The sequence below is a fragment of the Typopeltis vanoorti genome, chromosome 14 (assembly GCF_054136105.1).
Source record: "Typopeltis vanoorti isolate ZY-2024b chromosome 14, IOZ_Tvanoo_1.0, whole genome shotgun sequence".
NCBI lineage: Eukaryota > Metazoa > Arthropoda > Arachnida > Uropygi > Thelyphonidae > Typopeltis > Typopeltis vanoorti.
Window position 1 is genome coordinate 51850475 of NC_143562.1, and position 18822 is coordinate 51869296.

The window sequence follows — 18822 nt, forward strand, 5'->3', positions numbered from 1 at the left end:
GGAATTTAAGATAAAAAGAAATGTAGAACTTATTTATTATTAATCAATAATTATTAAACAAGTATTAATTATTTAGCAAGCAAGAGGATAAGAAAATGTAAACATTCATCATAGAATGAAATTGCAATTCTGCTGAGTTACGTTGGGTTGGAAATTATAAGAACTGTTTTGGAATTACTACCGAAGCAACTAAAACACGATGCTTCTTTTCCAGTATATATTCACTGGATAACTATTTAAAAGACATTGATTAATAAGGAATAAGAAACTAAGTATATAAAAACTAAGAATACTAGATTTAGCAAGGTAATCGATCTTTTGGAATGGGAAAGTAGTTTTTCTACTGAATATTCGGGGTTCAATTCAGTACAAGGAAATCAACCTAAGAATTCACGCTATTTCAGAAAATAATATATGGTGTTAGGGATCACACCATAAGATGATAGTAGTTTTCTATTGTACTCTCGTTCCTGGATTACTTTGGATCATTGATAGTCTTGGGTCAACAATCCATGAGGCCTTGGTACAGATTGACGAGTCATTGATCTTTGTTTCAGTTAGTGCTAAAAATAGCCTTGCCTGGTACCTCTGGAGAAGAAAAACAAGGCGTTAACAGAGTTATTTATTTGCCAATAAATTAGCAGTATATATTATTCTTTTCCCACCTTGAAGTAAGGGAAGTAGCAACTAGTCTTTACAAGCTACATTGTTTTAAATATAAACTCATCAAATTTTTATTTATCTTATTTGATTTCTTAAATATCAATACCGCTCCAGTTAATTACACTTTTTGGATTAGCCCAAGCAATGGTGTAAATCAAATTCTAGTGCTCTCATTCGAAGCACCTTAAAGATCTGCCTCTAGTAACAGACCCGCCTAAGGATAAGTATACTTTTCTTTTAGCAAGTGTTCCTTTCTTCCATGAAAAAGCGTGGCAGTGACATCATTACTTGTTTAATTCATTTACTTGTATCTTTCATGGGGCATTAAATAACATTTGAGAAAAAATAAATGAAATATGGAACATATCCAGGAAAATGTAATTGTTTAGAATTAAGTATACTTACACTGCACACTCCATAAGCATCCAAATTTGCGACACAAAGCATTGTTTCTTCCTTAAAACGTATAGCCTTGCTATCATTGCAATGATTTCCTGGGTGTATTTTCGTTATGAGTTGCTTTAACACATCGCTAGATCCTGATCCTTAGTTATAAGACAATTTATTGAAATTACTAAAAATCCATGTGGTTGTTATAGATATTATTTACATTAAAATAATGGATTTATAATATTAAAGCAAACATAAGAGCAATAAAATAAGTGTCATTTGCAGTGTGCTATGTATCATTCTCTAAACGTCTAAGTACATCTATTGTTTTCAAAAATCAAAAACAATAAGACAAGGCCTTTTGGTTCCAGTATATGGGGTAGACGAGGCCGTTTTTAGCTCTGTCTAACTTTTGGAGACTGAGTGGTCAGTTCAATCTCCTCAGGTAGCCGATCAGAAATAGTTCCCCCAAGGCTATCACTAATTAATCGGTACGCAGAGAAGATGGAGGCTAGCAAGTGCCGCCATTTCGTGGTCCCTAACCCTAACACGATATTTTTAAGGTCTGAAAATAGTGTGGGTTCGACAGCCGATTTTCTTAGTTTACGGGGAGAAAAATCAGAGTTTTTCGGGAGAAAACACCCGCTTGTCCGTACTAGAGATCGACAAACTGAGGAACCGGTCGAAAAAAGGCTTACAAAATCTTCCGCTAGTCTAGATTCGAATCCAAGTCTTTTGTCGTGCGGTCAAAAAAATGGAGTACAAACGCCACTTGTACTGAGCTATACAGGCTCTCGTCTAATGTTTATGCAATAAATTTAAAGTATATAATTGATTATTATTTTTACAGCTATTTTTGCCTGTTTTCGTTTAGGAGTCGGTGGGCGTTGATTGAGTTTTCGTCTCATTTTATGGCAATTGTTTCCGATATTCTATGTATTGTTTCGTTGTCTTGTTTTTCTAGTCTAGACAACGAAACAGTGCTTAGAATATCGGAAACAATTGCCATAAAATGTGGCGAAAACTCAATCAACGTCCACCGACACCTAATTTCCGACTGTTGGAAGCTCCACAACACATAAAAATTAAGTCACGACCCCGACCAATAAGTGATAACACAAGCTACCCTAAAGCAGATACACCAAGCCAACATTACATAGCCCTACACTTATCCCGAAATGTTCGATGACGATAGCACGATCGAAACGGTTCGCACCCCGTTAACGCTCTCCCCTGCCCCTGTTTCCATAAAACCCATCCCCAAAGAAGCCCCCTTAAACATAATATATATATATATATATATACGAGTATATATGTATATACATATACGTATACTTCTACATATGCGTATATACGTATATATGTAGAAGATTTTTTACCTTGAGTATAATATACGTTAAAGATACCAAGCTATTTTAAACCTGGTTTTAATCCATTTCCCAAGTAAACAAACAGACAACTAAGTCAACATGGGAATTTCCCAGGAATAATACTTATACCTGTATATCAGTGGTTCTTAACCTTTTGGAAGTCACGGAACACTTTTGATTACAAGAAAAATTCGAGGAACACCAAAAGCATTAGGGCAGCGATTTTCAACCGGTGTGCCGCGAGATTTATGAAAACAAATTAATTGAAAGAAATAATATCGTAATTTGCTCATTTATTTATTAGTGTCTGGTCTTCCATCTTCTTGTGTGTGTAAATCATGCAAAATTATTCCTATGTTTTTGCAGATCATCAAAAAAATTAAAAGAATATATTTTTAGTGTGCCGCAGAATTTTAATAATTAGTTTAGTTGTGCCGTGTTATTAAAAATGTTGAAAATCACTGCATTAGGGTCAGAAAACTAACAATAAAAATATGCATCGACTTGCCTTTTATAAAAATTGAACTTATTTTAATGTGATACTTGAGCTTGTCGCCTTTTGCAGATTTAATATCAGGTCTAATACGTGATATAGTAAGTCTATATTAGTAAGTCTTTCACGCTTTTTATTTTTTATATTGGTTAATATTGAGAAACCAAGCTCACACAAATATGATGTTAAAAATTGTAACAAAATTTTCAGTGGTCTTGTGGACAGAGTTCGGTATTCGGCTTGGACAAAAATCCAAAATTCCTCAAGATTTATTTCAGAGAATTTCATTTTCAGAATACGATCCGTTGACAAAGTAACTAATTGTTCTTCTTCTTCTAACTAAAATTCACAACTCGATGTATTAACTGTGCCAAATGGATTTCGTATCCAATCATGATGGTGTGTGTTTAAGGAAGGAAAGTAACTTGAAATCTTTTCTTCCAATATTGTCAAATGTTCTGTTATAACGGAAATAATTCCCTCGACAATTTTATTATTGGGCGAAGGAAACATATCGACTGTTATTTGTTTTTGATGTGCGGTTTTTCCAGAGATACTTTTTTCTGAAAAGCTGACAATTTTTCAGTGGATGTCAAAATATTTTCATTTTTCCCTTGGATACTTGTATTAACGCCATTTAAGTAATTAAAAATATCGGCTAAATATGCAATTTTAGCACACCGAATATCATTTTGAAGACACTTTACAAAAGCATCTGTACCTTCATTTTGAAAAAAAAAAGCCAATAATTCATTCTTAAGTTCTAAAATTCGGAATAGCACTTTATCCCTGGATAACCATCTTACTTCAGTGTGCAAAAGCAAAGATTCGTAATTGGCTTCCAGAGACATGCAAAGTTTTTAAAAAAGCGTGTTTTTAAAGGTCTTCACTTGATGTAATTTACCATATTTACAACTTGGTCTAGAACAGGTTTTAATATTGCCGGTAATGGTTTTGAAACTAGGGATTCTCTGTGCAAAAAACAGTGCGTAGATATAATATTTGGGTTCATTTTCTTTGCAAGGGTAACAAATCTTTTAATAGAGTACCGTTGGCGGAGTACCATCAGTACAAATTCCTACACACAGCTCCCATGAAATTTTAAAATGTTCTAAATATGACGTAATAGAGTCAAAAACATCTTCTTCTGTTGTATGTTCTATAACTTCTCAACAGCATAGAAATCGAAATCACTATGTCGTTTTTTTCATTAATGAAACGAACGAATCTTAATATATGAACTTTACCTCTAATGTCAGTGGACACGTCAATTTGTAAAGCAAAATGTTGTTTGGAAAGTTTATTGGTAACTGTTTTCTCAATATCGTCTGACATATCTTTAACTTTAGTTTTTATTGTATCGTCCGAATGAGGAATTTTTATTATTTCCTTTTTTGCTTCGACACCAAATTAATGTTTACTATTTCACAACATGCTGGAAAAATAAGAGACTCTGCTGTAGTATGTGGTTTTAATTTTATAGCAATTATTTCAGCTACCTTATATGATGCAAGTTGTGCCTTATCGGATATTTTAACAGTCTTTTCAAAATATTTTACTTGTTTATAAAATATATACACGTTTACAGAAGAATATTATTTAATTTGCCAAATATTTCAGTCTGAATATTGCAGACCATCTTCAGTTGCTACATAGGAATAGTTTTAAAAAACAAGGTGGAATACGAACAATTAATCATTCACAAATAGAACGAGTCGCATGCTGTCATATCGCTAAGTATTAAAAGCGTACACATGTTTTTATCAAAGTCATGATTAAATTAAAGATATTAATTCAAAAATTCATGTAATAATCTTAACTAACATTAGACTAATATAGAAAATTTTAAAAAAAATAAATAAAAAATGAATGTGTCATCCTGATTAAACTTTCCCAAATTTTTGATACAGATATACAGTCATTACGATTCAACTTAGGATTTTGAAGTAAGGCCTCTACACTTTCTTTAAATAAACGTCCAAATTTATAGCGACATCTGTGTAGGAGTCGAGCCTTGGACCAAAGGATGTTGTGACTTGTTTCTATTCCGTGCTGAGCTAATCCAGATTTCTCGGGTTTGTTGTGTTGAATGGATGAATGATGCTCTTGAATTCTTTTTTCTATAGAACGTCCAGTTTGTCCAAAGTAGGAAAGATTACAGTGACAAGGAATTTGATACACACCAGGTAGAGACAAGGTTGAGCGTTTATGTTTAGAAGAAGGAAAATGGGTGGATAATTTGTTAATAGGTGTATAAGTGGCTGTTAGATCATATTTCTTTAGAATTCTCGAAATTGGTTCTAAAATCCTGGAAATGTAAGGAATTGGAACTCGACGTATGGAATCTTTGCTGTTTTGTGTTGGATTGTAAAAATCGAAAAGATGTTGTGTACTCTTTTCGGAGAAGCCATTGTAATAAATGAGAAGTTGAACAATTACAGAAAGAACTTTCGACCATCAAACATGACATAAAAGTAAATGACTTCTCCGAAAAGAGACTTCTCCATTATTTCCTTACATTTCCAGGATTTCAGAACCAATATCGAGAATTCTAAAGAAATATGATCTAACAGCCACTTATACACCTATTAACAAATTATCCACCCATTGCCCTTCTTCTAAAGATAAACTCTCAACTATGTCTCTCATCACAAGTATGTGCAATTACTACAATGGAAATTCTAGAATTAGAGCATGCCTGAATTATATAGCAAAAATAAAATGATAAAAAAATCGCCCATTAAATTAGCATAGGAATTTTCTAAGACTTACGTGAAAGGATATTTTTTTTTGTATTTTTTGTACTCTTAAGCAGTATTAAAAGCATTTTAAACTTCTTTACTAGTTCGTGAAAATTATGAAAGCAATGTTATGAAAGAGATATAAACCTAATCCAAATGCCAAAAGTATAATCGCTGTAAAATCCAATAATGTTACACTGTTTGGGGTGGTATTTACGTCATGCTGCTAGAAAATGGGAAAAGCAAAATTAGCAGCTAAAAGTATTGGTAATGTTAAACTTATTTCTTAAGAAAATAAAACCATGAAAAAGCCTCCGATGTTTAGCCTTAATGAGACCTCGTGAGATTTTTGATGAGATTTCTTTCGAAAATCTCACAATTCACAAACAATTCCAGTTATAGGTTTACATGAAAAAAAAAAATAAGAAAAGAAAAAAAACTCCATTTTAAGATTTCACAGACTGTAAGGAACATTCAGCAACTATTACACTTATACTGGAATACAAAATGATAACTTCTAACTTCGTTTTTTCTTAACCAATTTAGAAGAACCACAAGCCAATAGAATGTAAAATATCTTTCGATTGTTGTGAGGAGTTTTATTTAGCTATTTTTCCTGTGTTTTAAATTCAATTGAATTGAAGACCAATTGGCTGGTTTCTCTCCTGTAACTCAGATTTTTATTCCCTGCAAAAATCAACAAATTAGCTTGAGAACACACACACGCAAAATAAAGTAAAAGTACCTTAATAAAGTGGCCTTTCGCGATGAGTCTCGAAACCCATAATAAACAGACATTTAACTGTCCACGACCTCCAAGTTATCATCAGATGTCCTAACCATAACTCCAGGATAAGGTGGCTAGCTCCTTTATGTATTCTTTGTCTGTAAATAGCGTGTGTTCTACTAGCAGATTTACTTAGTTGTGAAACAAAAAAAAAAGGTGAGACTCTCATATGAGAAACAACCCTGACACTTCCGTATCAGACCGGTCATCTTCAACTGAAAAGTCCCGATGAAGGTTCTTCATTGTCTTTGGACTCCATGGTACTCTGTAATTAATAAAAAACGTTTTTCTACAATGCTTAAAGAGAGGTGTAAGTCTCAGAATCAAACGTGCCTTACATTGTCATCTAACCAGTTTAACTGCCTATCTGCTAAAGTTGCTTGATAAAGTTTAATTAATTCACATTAGTTAAGAAACATGATAAGCAAAATAGTAATAAGAGCAATATAGAAGAACGAAACTTTTTATAGACAGTTCTTTTAGAACAACTGAAAATCCTATTTTAAATAACACTCATGGTAAAATGCATACCACGGATAGATGGAATGAAACTCTTAGTTTAGTTGGGTATTACATTCTATCAGCCCACTTTCCAGAACAATGGTTTTATTTAACGGAAGGGTCTTGTTAGATTGATAAGTCTATTTACCTTTTGTGCTTCCCCAACCAGATAATAAACACTTAGTCCCCTCAGATAAAACAGTTCCATTAGCTGGAAGGCAAGCAGGCTTCACGTGACTTGTAAATCTTACAGGTGCGTTCAGTTTCATCAGTGCAAAATCATTGGATGTATCAAAGCCGTACCTAGGATCATACTGAAAAAAGCAATATGTTCATTATAAAGTTCGTTAAAATGGATTGTAAATTTATAAAATGAGTCTGTTTCCTTGCTACCTGTAGCTGTATTCTGAATTTATTTTATTGTTTACTAATTTAGATAACAAACTTAGTTTTATCTTTTCTTTTAACAGATGGGTGCAGATACCTCCACAAGCTAAACCAACAACAATATATTGAGAATTTATTTTTCACTTGGTTAGACTATAATAAGTTTAGTTTAATCCTTTATCCAAGTGAGAGCAAACAAAGTTTGCGCCTGAAAGTATTTTCAGGTCTGGGGTAAGGTAGTACAACACCGGAAAACTCGTTGCAAAGGTGGAGCAAGTTCTCATCACTCCTATCTCAATATCTCCCATAATGCAAAGCACATCTCCTTGCGGATATATGTAATACTATGCATTAAGGCAAGGGTCACTACCGTACCGGTTTCGACCTTTATTGAGCTCTCGTCTGTGGGAGCCAGGCCCAGTAGTGGAGACACCAATGTAGAAGCAATGAGAGGTCATCCCAACCTATAGAAGTTGCCAAAGGGTGTACAACCTTATTATTAAATCATTCTGGATTCAGAGAAAGATGTTGAGAGTTTATTCTTCACTTGGTTAGTACCAAGTGAAAAATAAACTCTCACTTTGTGAGATTTGGTGTCTCCACTACTTGGCCTGGCTCCCACTGACGAGACCTCAATAAAGGTCAAAACCAGTATGGTAGTGGCCCTTCCCTTAATGCATAGCATTACACATATCCGCAAGGAAATTTGCTTTGTATTATGGGAGAAACTGAGATAGGACTGATGAGAGCTTTCTCCTCCATTGCAACGAATTACCCGGTGTTGTACTACCTTACCCAATCCTGACTTTCAGGGGCAAACTTTGTGTGCTCAGACTTGGATAAAGGATTAAACTAAACTTATTACAACAACAATATAGTCTTATGGATTCGATTCTACTAACTAGAAAAAAGTTTCGTCGGTCTTTTTCTGCTGATTAATGAGGAAGTCGACGTTTGTCATAGTTAAGAGAGTTTTCCCCTGGAAACACGTATTTTTTATTCACAGAATTCCGAAAAACTTGACCCTAGAACATACTGAGACGATTATATGGATAGTTATTCACATGTAGTGAGTTCACTCCTATAGCTCATAGGATTTTGGGAGCGAAGCTTTCTTCTAGAAAAAGTATTAAAGACGCAGGTTCCCTTTCCACACTGAACCTGCTTCCTTACAACTTAAACAGAGGGGGAAGTGTTACCTCTGGCACTTCCCAAGAGTCAAAGGAAGAATCGCAAATATCCCTATCTATGGCGTGATTCGAACCCGCAGCCTCTTGGCTGGAGAGATGATACTTACCACTTGGCCAATTACGCTGCTACGTAGTACTTGATGGAAACAACGCTTTTTTTGTTTTGTTTTGTTTTTTACCGCGTAAGAGGACCATACTCAATTGCTGTGATGACAAAAGGTGAACATTGACTGCACTCCGATTTCTTAACCAACCCCACCCTTAAAAATGGTCAGGACTAAAGCAGTCTGCTCTCTCTCTCTCTCTCTCTCTCTCTCTGGGATGACGAGGTATTTAAAAAATTCTCACTTTAAAAAATACTCCTCTTAAATGTTTACAGAATTACAGTTTTTTTAAAATAAAACAGTATAAATGTCGGCAAAATTGAACAAAAGACATTGAAAGAAGTGATAATGAAGCTAGTGAGTTAACAACCTTTGCTTGTTGGAGAGTAGCTTATGCACTACTTCAAAGATAAATTCCACACGAGTTCGAATTGAGTTGGCCGTACATGTTCGACTTCCATTATCCAGTCGATCTCTTTCTGAGATCAACTGGATAAAACAGAGTTTATGATATAATTAGTATCTAATTATATCATAAACTCGCTTGTATGCAGTTGTCAGATTGCAGAAAAGATCTCAAAATGTTTTTTGAGTAAAGAAGATTTTTCACTGTTTTTTTGAGAGTTGATAACTTGTGCAAGTGGGCATTGAATGTACACTTTCATCGCTCATAGTTGTCAACTCGAACTAACATAGTAGTCGCTGTTTTGGTATTATGAAAACATCAGTTCCTCGTTCCCTTGCAAATCGTGCGTTTTCAGAAGAGTTAAGAATACTATAGTTTAAACCATACCATTCGATGATTTCATTTTTTTAGAATAATGAATAACAAAAAAAAGCATACGTCATTTCCGATATACATGATGCTCTTCACAACCAGCCGAATTTGTTCGTGTTGGTCCTTCAAAAATTTGTGGTGCTTTCCAAAATGTACTCTCCAATCCTTGGTATTAAATCTGGAAAAAACAAAAGTGCATTTTGCTCCTTTCTTTTATATGCCAAGAGAAAAATATACAACGCATCACGCATGCGCTAAAAGTTCTATTATATTTCAACACAAAACCGTTTTCTTTTTCATTATTTGTTAAGACATTCGTTTGTCTCCTAATACGCAATTAGAGTTGATAAATCATTAAATAACCCTTACCCGAATGTGAAGGGAGAAAATAACAACGGCACTTAAAAATTAATATAAGTTCATTATACTTACCCTACGACACAGTGACCAGCTGTAAGGACCCACCGAGCATTGATTAATGTCCCCCCACAGAAATGTCCATTGGGTTCAATTGATTTCTCCTGAAGATCAGCTTGCCAAGGCAAACTACCATAAACTGCTTCTTCACCACCAACAATGCGATCGGAGCCAGCGACATCCGGTTCTATATCTGGAATGCCACACTCTATTTGAGGTAAAGGGCCTCCTGCAGGGGAACAAAAGTTCATATCATTGAAATGATATATACATATGAAAAAGCTTTAATGACTGATACCGAGAGAAAAAAAGATGACATGGCACATTTGAAAAGATACTACTAGTTTACTAGTTTCCTTGAATAGATCAACATCTTCAGGTATCACAATCAAAGAAATATATAAAGAATTACAGAGACTTAAATCTGTAATCCAATCGTTCTGAGATTCTTCTGATATTATTTGACCAGTGAATTTCATTCCTCGTCATTAGGAAAGCAGATATTTTCAGAATTCATTTTTAATCGGTTGGATATTATGAAAAAGCTTTAATGATACCTGAAGATGTTGATTTATTCAACGAAACTAGCAAACTATTAGTATCTTTTCAAATGTGCCATGTCATCTTTTTTCTCTCGGTATCAGTCATTAATGCTTTTTCATAATATTCGAACCGAGTAAAAATGAATTCTGAAAAAAAAAAAAAAAAATATATATATATACGCTTATAATTATTAACTGACTTAAACACCATGAAAATACCATCTCATAAAGGAGTGCCGGAAGATCTTTAAAAATATTGAACTTTTCATAAACAGACTTGTGTTCTTAGAAAGATATAAGTTCCATTCAATCATTCCTATGTTCTTACAATTTAAAGAGTCCATCCATTCAAAACGAGCTCATATTATTTATCGCAAGGCAACTAGAACTTTCAGCAGAAAGGATTATGGATACCAAACATAGTTTAGCTTCTTTGTTCTCGAAAAAAGGTACGTCAGAAAACAACCTAGAGTCTTCGCTAGACAATGTATCTTGGAATGAGACTAAATCTATTAGTGCGCTTTTTTCAGCCAGAACCCAAAACATCAATAAATATAAACTGATTAGGAAATTTGATTTCCTCCAACGTACGCAAGACCGTTTATCCTCTAATATTGCTTCACACTGTCTTAACAATGTTGTCGTTAATAAATCTTCACATATTCTTACAACCGCAGAAATAAATGTTCTCTTCAATGGGCTTAATTTCGTCCCTTCAAAAGTATTCCTAAAGAACCTTTTCTTACGAAAATAGAAAACGTTACCTCTAATCTACCAACACAGGACGCAGACCTACTTAGGCTAGAAGTTACTTTTGCAATCACAACAGTAGACCTCCCACTGACAACGTCTCTCGTTTGAAGAGAAAAGTTATTCATCAATTGCGGAATAATAAATATATCATCATTTTGCCAGCTGACAAAGCGAACACCACTTTCATCCTGAATAGAACCAATTATCGCCTCAAGATATGTGCATTACTACATAACCGGACAAATAATCTTCTCAAATCCACCTCAGAATTATCTAGGAATATCCGCTTATCGCTCCGCTCTCTTCATCCACTTATTCCCCGATTATATGGCCTTCCGAAGATCCACAAAGCAAATGCTGCTCCTCTCATACCAATAGCAGAAGGCATTGACTCCCCTGCATACAATCTCTGGAAATATCTCGCTTCCTCCTTGAAACATCTCACAGGAAAATCCTTTTCATACATCACGAACTCGGCTTATTTTGTCTTAAATATCAAGAGCATCCAACTTAACGAAGCAGATAGAATGGTCAGCTTCGATATAGTCTCACTATTCACCAACGTTCCAACCCAGGAAATCCTCGGTGTTTTAAAAAGCAAGTTATCTAAAAATATTTTCCCCTTACTTTTGCATTGTGTGGATTCAGGCTACTTCTTATTTGAAGACAAGATCTGCAAACAGAATAGTGTTTGGCAATGGGTAGTCAGTTGTCTCCGGTGCTAAGCAAGTTTTTCTGGAAGATTTTGAGGAAAAAGCCGTTTCCTCAGCGACACTGAAAAACTGGGACGACATTTTCCCTAATTTGCGAGCACCGCCCAGAAAACTTACACACCTTTCTGGATCATTTAAACCATTTTCATCAAAATATAAACTTCACATCCAAACCAGAAGTTAAAGGTGTTTTGGCTTTTCTAGATATAAACCTTACTAGAACAACGGATGGTCTCAAGATTTTTATCTTTAGAAAGCCAACACATACCGATAGATACTTAGATGTTTCGTCTCCACTATCCCCCTCAAAAATTAGAAATTATTTTCACACTTTTTACATAACGAAACCTGTGGTGAATTCATCACTAAAAACACACGTACTAACCACAGTAATGACTATTTAATTTTTCGTAAATATTTGATCTCACGTATCTTGAGACATGACGAGTACAGTAGTTCAAACAATACTAGAAATGCATACAGTTAGGGCGCATGATTACAATGGAATCTCAATGTGCGTGCAGTAACGTGTTATAGAAGTACATTAAATATAACTGGGGGAAAATATATATATAAAGATTATTTTACACAATTTTTGACAATTTCCAATACTTTACGAATAGGAAGACCGTCGTTGCGGTTTAAACTTGGTCTATGCAATAGGGCTTCAGCACTTTCTTTATATAAACGTTCATGTTTATGTACAGATCTGTGTAAAAGTTTTGACTTCTCCCAATGGATCCTGTGGTTTGGATTTTCAACTCCGTGTTGGGAGAGACCAGATTTCTGCGGTTTGAAAAGACGAATGTGGTCTTGATGTTGCGAGATGCTTTTCTGAATAGACCTACCTATCTGAACAAAGTAAGACAATTTACAGGAGCATTGATGTCCCAAGATACTTGGGATGAAATATTCAAGAATTAAATAGTCATTACTGTGGTTAGTACGTGTTTTTTTAGTGATTTACGTGTGTTTTACTTTAGTTTTCAACCTAAAGTAAAACACAACCGTCTTCAGTTCCTTGGAGTATAGAAAATCGTTTGCAGTTGTGGGAAACCATATTATGGCCAGACAGAAAAGTCCACCTCTCACAGCCTAGAAGAACAAACACCAACTTGACATTTCGTACAACAGAACCCGTGCTAGTGCCCTATCCAGCCACGTTTTATTCTCTGCCGATACCAATGTTGAAGGACGACAACATCAAATAAACTGGAACTTTACTTCAACCATCCATAAATGCTCTAATGAATTAGAAAGACTTTGGAATCCAAAGAAATAGTTCTCTACCCTACCCATCTAAACAGCAATCTCAGTTACTGCCTACCCGATTCACATAGAGCTGTCATCGAGTTTTCGCGTACTCGTGATATCATTCACACGCAGAGTGATTCAAACTAGAACTATCACTCGGACTCAATTTCAAACACAACTGCTACTTGTTCTAAATTTTGTGTTTGTGTAAAGTACAATATATTTTTAAAATGTTGTTTTCTCCATGGTATTCTATTCACCTGACGATGTCGGCATTTCCGATGAAACTAGTAGTGAAACCTTATTAAATATCTTATATTTTCCTCTCAGTGTTTAAGTCAGTTAATAATTATAAACATATCATTAAACCGAGTCAGTTACTCTGTATATACTGTATATATATATACAGGGTGTTCGGGATAAATTTGACATATTTATAATTAATTATATTTTTCCGTAAGTTACATGTATTAACACACACTTCTCTTCATTTAAAAGTTTGGACCCTTCTTCATTCATATACAAGATGTCAGAAAGGATGGATAGCTGGAACCCACCTGAATCATGGAAGAGAATAACTTGTATCATGATGATTCGTGCCCGCCATCAAAATAAGGATATTACGACTGCTGCCCAATGCTCCCTGAATACAGTAAAAACAATCAGGCATGAACTAGAGACTTGCAATGGTGACTACGAGGATGTAGCAAGAAGAAAGATCCCTAGCAGACGATCTGATTGCGTTCGTACAGCAGAATTCCTCGCAAATCTGCAGGAACAGGTGTTGAAGAACCCTGGCATTGGAATTCGGGCTTTGTTCGTGGAGTTGCTAACTGTAGTCAAGCCCTGGATAACAAGGGTAGCCAATGGTAGGCCGTATGTATGGCAGCAGGATTCGGCCCCTTGCCACACCTCTGGGAAAAGTCAAAAATGGTTGTCTGAAAATTTCTACGACTTCACCAGTCCAAATGTTTGGCCTCCAAACTCCCCAGACCTTAACCCCATGGATTATTTTGTATGGGGCGCAGTTGAAAAAGACACCAATCGCACTTCCAGTAATACAAAAGCCCAGTTAATGGATAAAATTAAAACAGTTTTTGCGGCCCTTCCCAGGGAGACTGTAGCATCAGCTTGTTCGAGGTTCCGAAGCAGAATTGAAGCTGTGATCGATGCTAATGGTGGTTATTTTGAGTAAATCTTGTTGATAGTATTGTAATTAACTCTGCCTGTAATGTTTTTTTTGTCAATTCATTAAATTTAATAGATACAAAGAAGATTTTCTTTTTCCTTACGAAACTGTCAAATTTATCCCGAACACCCTGTACGTGGATGGTCTGAAAAGTTCTCGCCCTCGACCATAGATTGCAACTCTATCGGCAAGATTTTTTTTTCTTAGTTGGTACATCTGTCATAAGCATCCATATGAAATTGCAAGTCATTCTCTCAAGTAGTTTGTTTTATACAGCTGTCTGAAGCAAATGTTGTCTGTATAAGCTTGTCTGTAAAAGCTGTCTGTATCTCCCTCGAAATGAACAAAATTGAGTATCGTTCGGTTATAAAATTCTTTGTAAAAGAAGGTTTAACGCCAAAATAAATTCAAAAAAGTTTGTGAGCACTCTTCTCCTTCGTTTTTGACAATTACGAAATGGGCTGCCGAGTTTAAATGTGGCCGTAACAGCCTTGAAGATGATCCAGGTGAAGGAATCCAAAAAGTGTAACAACATCAGAAATCGATATGTTATTAAACGACCGGCGATGCAAAGTAAGTGAAATTGATGAGACTACAGGCATTTCAAAAGAACTTGTAGGATTTATTTTGCATGAAGAATTGCAATTGAAAAAGCTTTGCGCAAGATGGGTGTTGCATTTGCACAAATACGCACTCGCATGAAAATCTCTGAGCGGTGCTTGGAGCGCTTTAACAAGAATAAAACTGATTTTGTACGTGGATGTATTACTATGGATGAGACTTGGATTCACCATTACACACCATAATCCAAACAGCAATCAAAACAGTGGATAATATCCGGTTGTTTTGTTCAGCGTCAAAAAATGCAAAGTCATCAACAGGAAAGGTCATGGCATCTGTGTTTTCGGATCATTTTGTTTATTAATTATCTTGAAAAGGGTGAAACAATAACCGGGGGAAAATATACCGATCTTTTAACCAGTCTAGACGAAAAACTTCTTGAGAAAAGACCCGGTTTGCAGAAGAAAAAATTCATCTGTCATCAGGACAATGCACCTGCCCACAAAGATGTTTTGGCAATGGGAAAATTAGGGGATCTGCATTATGAATTGTTGGAACATCCATCCAATTACCCAGATTTGGCTCCCTCTGACTTCCTGCCTTCCTAAAACTAAAACTGTTCCTCGCTGGTCAGCGTTTTTCTTCGAATCAAGAGATGATTGCAGCTGTAGAGGGGGTATGTTGCAGATCTTACTGAGAACTACTACAGGGACGGGATATTGGTGCTAGAACATCGCTGGAATAAATGTATTAGTCTCGAGAGAGATTATGTTGAAAAATAAAAATAAATTTGAAATTATAAATTTGTTTTTTCGTTCTTAGGCCGAGAACTTTTCAGACCACCCACGGGTATGTATATGTGTGTATATATATATATATATGAGAGTTTATTTAATTGCTTTTAATAGGACTGGCAGAACTGGTTCTAGAGAAACATTTTAGGACCTCGAGAAGAAATGTTGACTACTATAAAACAAACAAAACGAAATAAGACAAAAATAATAAGAATAAAAAAATAAAGAAAACAAAACAAAATTTGTGAAAGAAAATAAAAAGGCGCTGATAAAATTATACTTTATGAAGTATTTAAACCGATAAATTACAAAGACCAGCTTAAAAAAAAGGTCGCGCATTGTAGTTATTCAGTTAGCGAACCCAATTGTGAAACATCTTTTGGTTTTCGTTGAAAGCGAAAAGCAGTAATTTTCGGACAATGCAGCAAACTAGTTGATAGACGTAGGCGAGGAGATATGATAGTCATATAAATTATTAAAAAGGTTTTATAGGATTGATACGGATAACTCTCTTAAGACAAGTGCAGGAAGGGAGAGAAGAAGGGGTCATCCCTAAATATTGTGTAAGAGTGTGATTAACAAGGGTGTCTGGACTATATTTTTTGCTTGAAAGGCTGTAAATGGGTGGAATGCGTTGTCAGAGGTGGTTGTGAATGCTTCATTTGTGAATGAATTTAAGGGAAAGTTATGACAGGTATTGTATGAATAACACAATTCAATAAAATAAAATGGCACTGACTGAATTATGCTCTTGAAGTTTTGATGAATATTTCACAACCACCGACAAGTTATAAGGACAATCATGCAAAAAAAAAAAAAAAAGAAAAAGAAAAAGAGGGCACACAGCGCAGTTATTGAGTCAGCTAGCGCAATGTAAAATGACTTTTGTTCTTCCTGGAAAGCGAAAAGCGGTTATTGTTGCCCGATTTTAACAAAAATTGAAATTAAATATTTTCTTTCCATCGCTAAACCGGTCAAATGAGGTCTTTTTCTATGCCTTCCTGAGTTGTAAAGAAACTGTAGTTTTTATTGATTTGCGTGAATATTTCAAGTTTTGTAAATATCCGGAATAAAATTAAATGTCTGTTTAAAAAATAAAAAAAACTGTTACATAGAGTAGAATAATTATTTTTAAGACATAAACTTTATTAAAATAATTGTTATTAAGCTAATAGCCTATATCTGTTGCTACTGCATACAAAGGCTTTATTAATTTGTGCTGTTTCGCATCTGTCCAAGCATAATGCTGTGTATATTAAGTATCTTTTATGCATGTCTACCACAGTTAGTTCAGGATAATAACAACTTGATGCTTATTGCGTTTGACATCGTGTCATTTCAGAGGCTTCTTTAACGTTGCATATATAACTATTAAATTCATTATGCAGCATTTTGTTAGATCCCAAATTAACTGATTATTTCGCTTAGTCAGGCCTGATTTGTATTCCTTTCTTCTCAATCTGATACGTTCTTTCATGTAAACTTCTCTGAATGTTCCGTTTGTCTACGACGTAACATATGCCCATGCGCAGAATATTTTTTAAACACCTGGCCTCGTGAGAGGCGAATTGAGGTTATTGGAGTGACACAAGCATTGTTTAAATTTTTTTCATAGGTGAGAAAGTAATTTTGAGGTCATACTGTTTTAATATGCTAGCTATTTTATCTTTTTTTAAATTTTGTTTAAAGTATAGTGACTGCACCTTTATAGTTTATGCTTATTGTAATGTTTGCCAATATTTTTTTTTAATGTTGATACTATTTTTCAGGTTGTAGCTATTCTTTACAAACATCGATCATAGATGGTCCAGCTCTGTATTTAAAGGTTTATAAGACACCTCATTTCTGGGAAGGATGATCATAAGAAGTAAAATTTTTCCTGTATACTTCGTAACCTAATCAGTTGTGTTCGGTGACTGAAAAGCCTATCCAAGAAAGAATGCGTTTTGCTTTCTTTCATTACTGTTGAAAAACACGTTAGCTTAAACGTTACGGTTTAAGCTAATTATGAAGTTATTAAAAGTATGAAGTGTTCCATCCAGTTATTTAAAAAATGTATATTAAATTTCAAAGTTTAGTACTTTAAATATAATTAAAAGACCTGGTCAGCACTTTATGATATCTTCATTGGCACTATAACCTTGCTGAGATAAGTTCTTGCTATTATTTCATTATTTATATACTCACAGTTGTATCCATTTGAATACACTAATAATCAATTTAATAATACCAAGATGATTAGGCGTTAATTAATTTTCATTGTGTATAAATTTATTTATCAAGTTCGTCCCCATTCGTATCCCTTCTCTAAATTAACCCACAATTGTTTTCCCGTGTCCCATTCTAACCTCACTAATCTAGCAAATTTTAAAGCTGCATCACATTTCTATATACGAAAGCATGAGTCATCAAGAGATGTTACGGAATTTCAGGTGAATCACGAAGTCATAGTTAAGAATGTAAAGGATATTTTACTATGCATGAATAGAGGAATGAAAGAAAGCCAATACATTTTTATCCATGAGAAGAATTATTGAATTAAAAAAAAGTGTTGCCAGCTATTGTTCTAAAGCTGTCGGGTAGATGTGCCAGTAAGAAATGAATGCTATACTGATTTCACATACTTCGTTTATTTCAAAGAAAACAGGGGGAGATGAAGCAAGTTTTTACTCACCACATCCAGCTTCATCACTTCCATCTCCACATTGATCAATACCATCACAAGTGGAAGTTACAGGAACACAGTTTCTATTGTCACACTCCAATTCGTCGGACTTGCACAAATCTATGATATGGAGTAATGTATTAATTGATTAATAAAATGACATGCAATATCAATGTCGGTATTAAAATTTGCTTAAGACATTTCTTATTGATAACAGCAAAGAAAGAAACGGAAGATATGTGACAAAAAAGTATTGTACAAAGATCGCTGTTATACAATTATTAAAAGTGTAATATTTGAATTTCAAATCTCCACATTCCACAAAAGAAAATCAATCTAAGTTAAAAATAAAGACATGGAGGGAACTTGATATTACTATGTTTCTTTAGGTTTAATCTTTAAAATTAAAACTAGCTAACTCATCTTCAAATGAAAACCCCTGACATATTTTGATAAATACACTGTATCCATCTATGTCTCATCCGTCCAAGACAAGTTGCGCCCCTGATCAGGGGATTTGGGAAATTTGG

The 18822-nt window shown here is 34.7% G+C and overlaps 1 protein-coding gene across 1 annotated transcript in view; it reads right to left on the reverse strand.

Moving 5' to 3' along the window:
* The window catches only part of LOC150099472 (chymotrypsinogen A-like), a 39859-nt gene that overhangs the window by 2001 nt on the left and 19036 nt on the right, over positions 1-18822 (reverse strand). Inside the window, exons 4-8 of the mRNA XM_090404368.1 lie at positions 18302-18412; positions 9837-10050; positions 9471-9582; positions 7094-7259; positions 1069-1208 (exon numbers count right to left, since the gene is read on the reverse strand). Of these exons, the coding sequence (XP_090260494.1) occupies positions 1069-1208; positions 7094-7259; positions 9471-9582; positions 9837-10050; positions 18302-18412 (743 nt within the window). The remainder of the gene's footprint in view (positions 1-1068; positions 1209-7093; positions 7260-9470; positions 9583-9836; positions 10051-18301; positions 18413-18822) is intronic.